Genomic DNA, 12046 nt, shown 5'->3' on the forward strand with positions numbered 1-12046 from the left:
TTAGAGCAGAGATGAAAACTTCTAATGTGGTTTTTCCTGAGAAGTCTTGCTCAGAAACAGCTGCAGAATCTGACAGTATCCTTCAGGGCAGTTTCAGAGAGCCAGTTTCCTCTTTCCCAGACATCTGTATCACATTGTACCAATCAAATGCAAAACTAGGCATTAAGCTATCATTTAACATCAAAATATCAGGCTTCCCCTGCCAACACATTAAATTTACACCATGTTTTATTTATCAAATATCATTTATTGTTCATTTCAGTATATACATTTCTTATTCTCATTTTTATTTCTCCCCAAAGTAAAGCATCAACTAGATGAAAAGATGAAACAGTCCAAATGGTTTATCACAACTGGGCCAGGCTGAGGGTAAGTGCTGATAATTTCCTCTTGTGCTCAGAGACCATGAACCCAACCCAACTTTTCCAAAATCTCTGTCCTCTGGCACTCACTTCCTCTGTTAAGTCAGTCAGAGCCCTCTTTACGTATCCGAAAATGAGTTTCCCTCACTGCATTCTTTCCTAGTTATTGCTTGCAGGTATTTCAGTCGAATTGCAGGAAGCTCTTCATAAAGGCAGAACCCCAGTGGGTTCTCTTTATTTGCCCTCTTGTAATAGAGAAGATGTTTCTTTAATCCCTGAAAGAAGCAATAGACAAATTAACGTTGCATGGGAAAGAGAAACCAGTAATACCCAACATAACCTCAAAACTTCAATTGAGAGAAAAGGTAAAATACGCAGTACGTGCTTTGTTGTTGTATCCAATTCATGCAATCCATACATTTGGCCATGGAAAATCTGCAGCTTACCAGTTGTACATTAGAAGCAATACTGAGCTGTGGATAATTTTGCTTTAGCTACAACTATTGAGTCTCCATTAGACAATAGTATTGACATGGTACGATTGATGATTAAAAATGAATTAAGTTCTATGTATATTTTACATTAGTACTCCTTTTCTCCCATTGCATTTAATAGTTTTATCCTTCCACTGAAGATATGCATCAATTGGGTTTAAGTTAAACAAACAGTGACACATAAAAATAAAGGGCTCTGTTGTTGGCTGTAAGAATGTTTAGGTGGGCTTCTCTCATTCTGTAGCCCCAGTTCCTCTTTATTTTCCAGATAAATTATTGAACAAGGTCCTCTATCCCAATCTGTATACATCCAATGAAGATTTGTTCTGAAATTGGTAATCTGACGTCAGATTTTACTTGGCAATACTGGAATTGTAAAAACGATGCAAATAACTACCTCATTTTTTAAGACCCAGGTCTTCTGTAACATGTTTCTTCGAGCAGCATCTATCTCCTGAAACAACATATAGAAGGCATTATATTTCAGATATTAGGATGCTAGCTAAGGATAATGGATCTTGTATTGTGGCTTGTATTACTGAATGGCACTAAGAAATAAAAAGGGAGGAAAAAGCCATACAAAATTTTCTTGGTGAAAAGGTTCTCTTTATTATCATTAATTCCCTTTTTTTCGCTAAAATGTAGCCTATAGGAACTATCAATGAAAGCAACATTCATTAATTGATTTATAATTTAAATTGCAAATATCTTTGAAGATAAAAATTAGTCCAATTACAAATGGCAGAAGGAAAATCTAATCTGCACTTGTATAAAGGACTAATATCTAATCTGGGCAGCAAATACCAATTTATGGAATTGCTTCAACAGAAGACTCTACAATGATGCAGCAAACTATTTATTACATTCACAATCCAAATGGCAAATCCAAGTTGGAATACACCTATATGGAACACTCCAAATGCAAAGTGTTCCTACACACGTCAGGGTTCCAAATAGCATCCAAAAGTAAATCAGAGTCCAAGGCAAAGTATTGCTCAAAGTTCCAATTTATGAAGAGAGGCATGTTGGCACGTCTGTGAAAACCCGAATCTGAAAGCTTCCTGGGTTTCCCCATCCAGTTGAAAGTTCAAGATCTTGCCCCCACACCCACAAGTCCATCACATGGTCCAATCTTCCACTGCCATGCTGGCAGTTCCGCCCGCCCAGTTCCGGTCAGGTGCAGAGGTACCAGGACAAAGGATGACCTTGGCAATCTAAAAGGAATTTTATTTTGACTACATCACATCCTAGTGTTTACTATCCCCCTCCCATTTCCTCACTATAGAAACAGCATAGTAGATAGAAGTGTGACAGGCCAAAGATCCCAAAAGGAACCTGGCTGCAGGCCAGACAACACCACTGCTAAGAGGAATGTATGCAATTGGCTAATTAATCTGTTCTCAGCCAAGCTGTGAAAAGTTACTACCTACCTGTGGGACCTTTTCCTGGGAGAAAATGAAAGTGTTGACATGAGCCACTGCAACCACATAAAGTACAGGGCACCAGTGCTGTCGCAGGGTTCCTGTGACCAGGGCATGGAAGTATTGGCTTAAGAGGTTGAGATTGTCTTCAGGAGGAGAAAGGTATCGCTCAAGAGGCAAAGGGAACTGCAAGGGAATCATGAAAGCAATATGTCGTTTTAAACACCAGTCTTGTCTGAACACACACACACACATCTTAACATCATCCATAGTCATTAGAGGAACAGATAAGAATAACCCAGAATGAAAATATCCAGTGGTATTTGAAAGACAGAAGTCTTTCAATTTTGAAAAAGTAAGGATTGATTGTGATTTTCAATCCTTGTATGTTCCATGCTACACAATGGCATCAGAAACAAATTGCATCGTCCTTGTTACTTTTCTGCCTATTCTTCCCTTTGCTGCTCTATTCTCTACATTAACAAACTGTTCCCTGTCTCAGAGCTGTTAGAGCAGTGACGGCATTTTCAGTACCAAGTGCCCGAAATACAACACACATGTGTGCGTGCATCAGGCCAGCTGGTCTTCTGGTTTCCGGTGCATGCCAGACAGCTGGTCTTTGAACGTGCTGGAAACAGAAACACCAGCTGGTTGGCGCGTGCATATGCACTGGCCATCTGGTCTTCGGATTTCTGGCACTCCAGCATGTGCAAAGACCAGCTGGCAACGGTGCCCGTGCCAAGAGAGAGGGCTCTGCGTGCCACCTCTGACACTTGTGCCATAGGTTCGCCATCACGATGTTAGAGGTTTATGAGAGATTTCTTTCTAAATGACTGGGAGGGAGGAGTCCACAACCATTTGTCCTTGTATCTCCAAGCTTTCCAGTTCCCTGGTATCCAGGCTAGCCCTCAAATGATTTCACTCAAAATGGAAAAGTTGCAGGAATAATTAGATTAGATAACAAAGAGATCAGTCCAAATTACATTAAAGCCTGGACTCAAATTTAGCCAATACATTACGTTTAGAGTCTTTACATAGGGAGATCAATCATACTAGGTCATATACTAAAACAAACAGCTGCTCTATTCGGGTTTTTTTCCCCCTTTCTTCATATTCACTACAGAAACGGAGGATATTCTACAGGTAGTTCTCGGCTTACGACAGTTCATTGTTGTGGCCATTCGAAGGAACAGTGATGAAACAAGTGACTTATGACCAATTTCACACTTATGACTGTTGCAGCATCCCCATGGCCATGTGATTCACATTTGGACACTTGACAACTAATTCATATTAATGATGGTTTCAGTGTCCTGGGCTCATGCGATCAATTCCCTCACCACTGTCAAACCATTCACTAAGGCTGCATTACTATTACTATTAGTCTTCTCATCACCCATCTCCTCCCACTTATGACTGCATGAATGTAACTTTGTTGCTTGTATCCTTACGATTTATATTGATCTTGTTTCCTGATTGCTTATTTGTACCCTATGAGTATCATTAAACGCTGTATCTTTTCATTCTTGAGGAATGTATCTTGTCTTTTTATGTACACTGAGAGCAAATGCACCAAAGACAAATTCCTTGTGTGTCCAATCACACTTGGCCAATTAAGATTGTTATTCTATTCTATTATTCTATTCTATCATCATTTGCAAACTTCCAACAAGCAAAGTCAATGGAGACTAACACCTAACAACAGTGCTAGTAATTCAACAACTGCAGTGATTCACTTAACAAATGTGGCAAGGAAAGTTGCTAAATGGAGGAAAACTGACTTATCAAATTTCTCATTTAGCAACATAAATTCAATTGTGGTCATAAGTAACTACCTGTATTTGCTTGAGACTTAGACCAGACCGAACAGCCCTACAGTTGTAAAAATATTAAGCTCTTCCTAATTTTGCAAGCTGCTTCCATTTCACTGTTCCCTTTCTCTCCATCAAACCCTTAACATTTTTATTTGGGGGAAGTGAATGCTCGAGGTGCCCCTGGAACGTTAATTACTTTAAAATGTATTTGTTGCAAGCTTATATCTGCTATGCCAGTACTGGGAGCGCATACCTTCTTCATTTGCATTTTCTCCCTGCTATGAAATAAATCTCACTGAGGTCATCAAAGGACTTGGCATTCTGCACACAAATGGAATTGTCACCAAGACCTTAAATCTTTGGGTGTAGAAGGTCCAAAGAAAATGCTTAATTCCCTTTAAGAAGTTCAAGCATCCATTTAGTTCTGAACAGCTGACTCAGCTACAGGTAGTCCTCAACTTACAACAGTTCATTCATTGACCATTCGAGGTTACAACGGCACTGAAAAAAGTGACTTACGATCATTTTTCATACTTATGACTATTGCAATATCCCCACGGTCACATGATTAAAATTCAGATGCTTGTCAAAACTGATTCATATTTATAACGGTTGTTGCAGTGTTCCGGGGTCATGTGGTTTGCGATCGTCTTGACAAGCAAAATCAACGGGGAGGCCAGATTCACCTAACAACTGTGTTACTAACTTAACAAATGCAGTGATTCGTTTGAAACAACTGTGGCAAGGTTGCAAAATGGGGCAAACCTCCCTTATCAAATGCCTCACTTAGCAACATAGATTCTGGGGTCCATTGTGGTCGTAGGTTGAGGAATACCTGTGCAGTGGCTGAGTGATCTGCTCTCCAGCATCCATCGTGAGACCTACCTGTTGGAGTGGAACTCCCAGAGCTCTTAAGGTGTTCACATGCTCTCCAAAGACAGCCATCTTTAGCTGACTGCTGAAATGCCTCTGCAAAGGAAGAAGCACAAAGACCCCAAAGAGAGGATCTCCAAAGGAGACACTTTCAAACTGTTCCAACAAGCTTATATAAAGGTCATGGAAAGACGCTAAGCCAGGGAGAGGAGCGTCCAAATTCAAGGACTCAAACACTTTGGACTGGCAGTAAAGGGAGAGCAGAGCTGCTGTATAGCAATGCACGGGGCCTTCCAGAAATAAGTCGCTGCCTGTGAGGAACACACACATAAGCCTCGCGAGCTTAGCTGCTATTGGGATACCCTGAAGGGTCTGGGGCCTCCAGGTCTCCAACAGGAGGATCCACTGCAGATTCCGAGTCACGACATTCACAAGGTCCAGAGGAAGAGGGCTCTCTGTGGCCCACTGCGTCCCCGCCCCAGTCGCTTTGTTATAGAGGCTGATAAGAGGAAGGAAAAGCCAATCTGAAGGCAGGATAGGCCCTTTGACCTCAGGAAGCAGCATGGATCGGACGAGATGTGTTCGGCCTTGGTAAACATTTCTAGAATGAATAAGAGCTGGTTCCAAGTAGGTTAAATGAAAGAGGAAACAAGACTGTATCAGTGGAAGTTGTCGGTAAGCATCTTCCAGTAAAGCACCATAACTAGGGAGTGAAGAAATGGGAGCTGTTAAGCTTAGCTGTAATGGCTTTGGCTTTGAATTCAAGTGCAGAAGATCTGAGAAGTCAGCAGCTTCTGGTCCTCCCACCTTGCCTTCACTGGAAAAACGAAGGGGAGAGAGCAGATGATAAATACACAGGGTTTTTACTATATTCAAATACACTCTGTTTTAATCAACCGCACTGTTACTGTATTTACAAACAAATCCCACTCTTCAGATAACATTGCTAATAAGGCAACTGCTTTTTCCTCAACAGCGACTTAACAGATACTGTTAGCATGCCAGAAGAAGGAAGGAGGCATGCTTTTCCTTAAGATATTTTCCTGTGAAATATGGAGGTTTAGCTAAAAACGCAAAAGCGAAACCGGATTGCTATAAATGCACATTGTCTTTCACCATGGTCGAGGAAGAAGGAAAGGTAGAGCAAGGAAAAGCAGTTTGGCATCAGTACACACCTCTCTGAGAATATAGGAATGAAAATAGCAAAATGACAGGGAAAGAAACATCAAGGACTGATGTGCTACTATACATACAAAGGGAGGAAGCAGCCGAGATAGTGGAACTACCTGTGTTTGTGTTTAATCTAGTAATATGGGGGAAAGACAGGAGGACAGGCAGTAAAGCAAAGGAATGGGAGGGGTTAGAGGAGCACCAGAAACAAGAAAAACAGGTTAGGGGTAGGAGGAAAAGCAGAAAGCAGCAACAGAAGTTGGATCCTGTTGAATATGGAGGTGAACCTTATTATCCAGAGTTCTGCCATTTATGCATTCATTTGTCTGAATATATATAACTGAACTTGATACCCATGGCAAGAAGTTCTGAGTATTGGTGGGCTTTGACGAGTTCCACCATTTTACACATGCCCAAACGTAGAGAAACTGGCATGATATACTCTGCAGATCTGGAGTCCTCTTACCTTAGGTGGTCATTCTTTGAGTAAGCCCACAGACAGGAGATCTACCCCCACTTTGACAATTATCCAAGGTCTGCAAGGTTCTCGCCTTCTATGGACTTCCCCTTCCCGCATTCTATAGTATGTCCAGTAACAGAATGATTATTATTATTATTATTTCTTAGCGCTTATAGACCGCCCCCTCTCACCAAAATGATAAACATTTATTGGGGAGTTCTGCTGAGGAAAATGGCAAATGTACACCCCCCCCCCAAAAAAAGAAAGAGAGCCTGACCTTAAGCAAGAAGGTGAAACAACTTATTAGCTTGCTATTTGCACATGGTATTTCTTTCATGGGACTATTTATTATTTACTTATGAAATTTATACAGCCACCCATCTCACCAAGGACGGCTCTGGACCGTGCACACCGATAGATAAATCAGCCAATATGAAATAGATGATGATATCGGTCAGTCATTATTCATGTCATAAGGAAAAGGTGAGCATTCGCTCAGGTTGGTCTCTGGCACATCTCAGAAACTCAAGGTGGCATTTCATCCATGCAATCCTCACTTGGGCTGGATGGGAAAGACTATCACTCTATGGACAGAGGACCAAATCCAGAACAACACGCCACTCAGCAGACCAGCAATCCATGAAAAAGTATTGTGGCTATAATTTGTAATGGAAAATGCCAAGTGATGTTTCCAGGCAAGGAGAGGCTGGCTTCAAAAATTCATTATACCCCCATAATCCAAACCGGCATGAAAAACCACATAAGTGGATCACAATGTAATTTAAAGATATCCAGCCCATCAGAGTTCTACTGGCTGATTAATTATGTAAAATACAAGCCAGAGCAAATCTTCAATGCAATGAGACCAGCTTGTTCTGGTAATAGACACGCTGTTATGCTTTCATCAGCAAATCAAAAGAAGCAGTCCAGGTTTCAAGAATAATACCCAGACTGACAAAAGTTCAGGAGACTATTAGAGAAACAGCTGGGTGTAAGATTCTTTGTTAGCAGTGAAAAGACTCCTCTATAGAACGGCTATTTGAATGATTTTTTTTAAAGCCTTTGCTCTAATTTATCTGGGAATATAATACCTATAAAGGAACAATTGCTCAATTGCTCAAACTGCTGGATGGAAACCCATCCCATCCACTTCCATAAATCTTGTTAAGGTAAATTTTGTGAGACTCACGTTTGGTAAAAATTACTTTCAGTAGCACTGCTACTGGGAAACCATGTGATCCAGTATATGCTTCTGAATTCAAGTGTCTTGAAAAGAATAAAAACCAAATTTGTATATTCTACAGAATCAGAAGGGAAATGATACATTATCTGACTACTATCAGCAATTATTTCCTGGATGAGATGCAAAAACATCACGCCTTTAAGATCTCTGGTCTTTATATCTGTTGAGAGTTTCAATCATCCATGTCATGGTTGTCCCAAAGGTGCTTTTTCCAAAAGACATTTTCTTGGGGTTGGTTGGTTGGTTGGTTGGTTTCTTTCTTTCTTTCTTTTTTTCTCTTTCTTTCTTTCTTTCCTTTCTTTCTTTCCTTTCTTCCTTCCTTTCTGGACAACGTTTCACTTCTCATCCAAAAAGCTTCTTCAGTTGTGAGTAAAATATTTTCAAGAAAGTCCAGTTGCCTCTGCTCCTTGTCAATACCCTTGTCCATTCTAGAGATCACCTTTTTTGACACCCAACACCCCCTTCTTGATTTAACAAATGGACCAACATCTGGTAGTTACTTTCAATTCCTACTACAAGTGTCATCATGCCTACCAGGATATTAGTTTTCATGGAAAACTATTCCTCTTTTTCAATCACCAATTGCTGGAGAAGCCACAGCATTGAAAACTGCATTGAAAACATTGATATCCTTTGCAGAGTACACAAGGAATGACTCAAGGAAGTCAACTCTTAATTTGCTGCGAATGAATTATGAAACATTGTCAACTTTGCAAATAGATTAGTGAAAGCCTTCAAGATAATGTTATATAAAATGCAAGACATTCTCCAATTATGTCAGGAGGAGCTCACAGTTCTCCTCATCTAGATAGCTTCCAGGAGCAGAAAAAAGATGTTTTATCAATTCTCTATCCCAAAAATCTTCTCTGAGATCTCATGCATGGAGAATGGTTTGGGGGGGGGGGGTATCAAGTGTTGGAACCTGATTCCCCGATGTACTGCAGCATTGTTCAAGAGGCAGCTGGGAGCTGCTTTGCCATTCAGTAAGGATACTTTCAAGGCTCTACAGAGAAAGGCAAAGCAAAGCATCACATCCAACTACTTTGGAAATGTAGCTACACCCACCACAGCTGAGTCACTGTCAGAAAGTGACACCGATACTTTGAGGAGGAGGAGGAGGAGGAGGAGTGCACCAGCGCTTCCCTATTTTGTTTTTTGTCGCAGACCAGGCACTCAAAAGGGATGGAATAAAAGAACTTCACATTTTTCTTGCTCGCTTGCTTTTGATTCTTCTATAGGCTAGAGACTGTTGAAGATTATTTTTTCTACTTTGAATTAAACGTGTTTTTAAAAAAATAATTGAAAGAGTAGGAGATACAGCGGTTGGCCGAGGTATAGTAACGTGATGCATTACTCATTTTTCTTTTTATTTATATATTAGGTAATTTTCCACCCACCCTCCCACCCTCATTTTCCGGTGCTCCAAAAAGTCTCCCACCTCCCACAGGCTTTATATTTTATCTATAGTTGAACTCTGGACTGTAGTCCCTGAGAGTAACAAGGTCCATATGTGGATACACGCTTACTGTCAGTAAGGTAAGAAAGGCAGAAAAGGGAGACGAGCATGAAGAACTCAAATGTGCCTATGCTTTAATTGCTTATGCAGGCACTCCATTATTTAGGTCAGAGCATCTTAAAACAATGCATAAATGGCAGAATGTGTGGAAGAGAGAGGCAGAAGGACTAAACAGAACATCAGTAAAGTTATAAAGAACACCATATCATTTGATGGCATGCCCGATTTATTTTCAGCACCTTCCATATACACCTACTTCCCCTGAACACGCATCTCACATTTTAAAGTGCCACAACGTACAGCCACTGAAAGATCAATGCAAATTATATAAGCTCAATATGCACTAATGGTTGTTAAGCCTGAAAAGAATAGAGGCAAATCTGAGAAGATTGAAGCAATTAGATCAATAAGTTCTATGGACTAAATTAAAATTCAGAAATCATTCAGTGGCCCCTCAAAATAGTTTTGCCTTCAAAACAAAGAAGGGCTATATACAGAATCACTGAATATTAATTGGAAGAGATGACCAAACGTGTAATTAAATAAAGGAATTCTTATCCGAAATGTATCAACTACAGCAGAAAGAGAGACGTTTATCAGAGATGGGTAAATGACATCACAACTGCAGGTAACAGATGCAGTAAGGATAGACAGGAAATCAGACAGATGGACAGATATAACTACACAGAGATACAGCAATGAGCAAGCCCTTTAAGGGCTATTTGAAATTTCAATATTCGGGGGGGGGGGGGGGGGCGAGCTGAAGATGATTTGTTAAAGTCTGAAAAGGTGAGAAAAATGAAGATAATGAAAAAGAACACAGCAGTGAGAACAAAGTAAATAGCCTTTTTTCTGTATAGGTAAGTACATCTTGCATTCAAGATTCTTTAATAAAACTAATATAACTCGGCAAAGCCCACTTATTTGTAGAACCTCTTGTATACCTGTTGGCTCAAAATTATAGGCTTCATTATTAGCATTTAAAAGGTGTTATTAGTACTTTTAATATGGAGGTCTTTTTTAACTTTAAGAAAGCGTATTTTCCTCCTCCTTAGCCAAGACCATTTTTTGGGGTACTTGATAACTTGCTTTTTCAGTATCTACACAATAGAGAGCACATTCGGAACTTGTAACTTTCCAGAAAGATACAATCCCAGCTGGGAATGGGTTATGCAATCCACAAATTTACCACTTGCTGAATGTTATTTAGAATCAATGTTTGCTGTTGTTCAAGACTCACATGTAATCAAAGTATTTTATTGTTTGATCATTTTCTTACTATGACACATGTAATGAATATAAGGATAATTTGTTTCTGTACACTATAAAACACCCCACCCCAAATAAATGCTTTCTGGTTTGCCTGAATTACTGGTGATTCGTATTTTCAGGAGGCAAAGAAATCCCTTTGCAAAGATAAAAGGTATTTTCTTTCCCAAACTCAGGGAATAAGTTTTCAGCACCATACACATTTGGGGTGCCTGAGTTTTGAGGCAACACGTCCACTTTCCAGAATCATGGATATCCAATTTAAAGCATCGCAGACTAAGTCATTGAGAAACCAATCTTCTATCAATTTGCCTAATATTTTTAAAATCCATCCCATCTTCAGCAAATGAATCATAAACTGAGAACTTTCCAGTGCAGATCTGTGATGGGCAATTATTCCACCCTGCTTGATTCAAATATTGATCACCAGTGACAAGGACTATTCAAAAAATGCAAAAATGCCTTCCTAAAGAATGAAACATAAAGTAGTGATTGTATATTACTTACAGTCAGGTCCAGAAATATTGGGACATTGACACAATTCTAACATCTTTGGCTCTATACAGCACCACAATGGAGTTGGAATGAAACAAACACAATGTGCTTTAACTGCAGATTGTCAGCTTTGATTTGAGGGTATGTACATCCAACTCAGGTGAATGGTGTAGGATAGTGATGGCGAACCTATGGCACGCGTGCCACAGGTGGCACGCGGAGCCATTTATCAGGGCACGCAAGGCGCTGCCCTGTCAGCTGGCCAGCGCGGATGCGCACGCTGGCCAGCTGAGTTCACCGTTTTTAAAAGCCATTTTTTCGCCCTCCCCAGGCTCCAGAGGCTTTATAGGAGCCTGGGGAGGGTGAAAAGAACCTCCCCCGCCCCCCCGGAGGCCCTCCGGAGGCTTCAGGGACCGTCCGGAGGCTTCCCTGAAGCCTTCGGAATGCTTAAAATGACCCTCCGAGCAAACCGGAAATGACTTCCGGTTTGCTCGGAGGGTCGTTTTAAGCATTCCGAAGGCTTCAGGGAAGCCTCTGGACGGTCCCTGAAGCCTCCAGGGAGAGGCGGGGGGCTCTTTTCGCCCTCTCCAGGCTCCTATAAAGCCTCTGGAGCCTGGGGATGGTTTAAAAAAGCATGTAAAATGGGGGGGTCGCGCATGTTGTGCGCGCATGCGCACTGGGGGATCGCGCATTGCATTATGGGTGCGGCACGCCCGCACACGACCCCCCTGCGCTCCCCCCACTTGTGGCACGCGAGCCAAAAAAGGTTCGCCATCGCTGGTGTAGGACTTACAGCAGTTTGCATATGTGCCTCCCACTTGTTAAGGGACCAAAGGTAATGGGACAGAATAATAATCATAAATCAAACTTTCCCTTCTTAATACCTGGCTGCAAATCCTTTGCAGTCAATCACAGCCTGAAGTCTGGGA

At 41.1% G+C, this 12046-nt stretch overlaps 1 protein-coding gene across 1 annotated transcript in view; it reads right to left on the bottom strand.

The window, feature by feature from the left end:
- Window positions 1-226: 226 nt before the first annotated feature.
- RPAP1 (RNA polymerase II associated protein 1) overlaps window positions 227-12046 on the bottom strand; it is a 72866-nt gene continuing 61046 nt past the window's right edge. Inside the window, exons 22-25 of the mRNA XM_081936279.1 lie at window positions 4977-5781; window positions 2287-2463; window positions 1254-1310; window positions 227-637 (exon numbers count right to left, since the gene is read on the bottom strand). Of these exons, the coding sequence (XP_081792405.1) occupies window positions 482-637; window positions 1254-1310; window positions 2287-2463; window positions 4977-5781 (1195 nt within the window). The 3' untranslated portion in view covers window positions 227-481. The remainder of the gene's footprint in view (window positions 638-1253; window positions 1311-2286; window positions 2464-4976; window positions 5782-12046) is intronic.

The sequence above is a fragment of the Natrix helvetica genome (assembly GCF_964273705.1).
Source record: "Natrix helvetica genome assembly, chromosome: 1".
Classification (NCBI taxonomy): Eukaryota; Metazoa; Chordata; class Lepidosauria; order Squamata; family Natricidae; genus Natrix; species Natrix helvetica.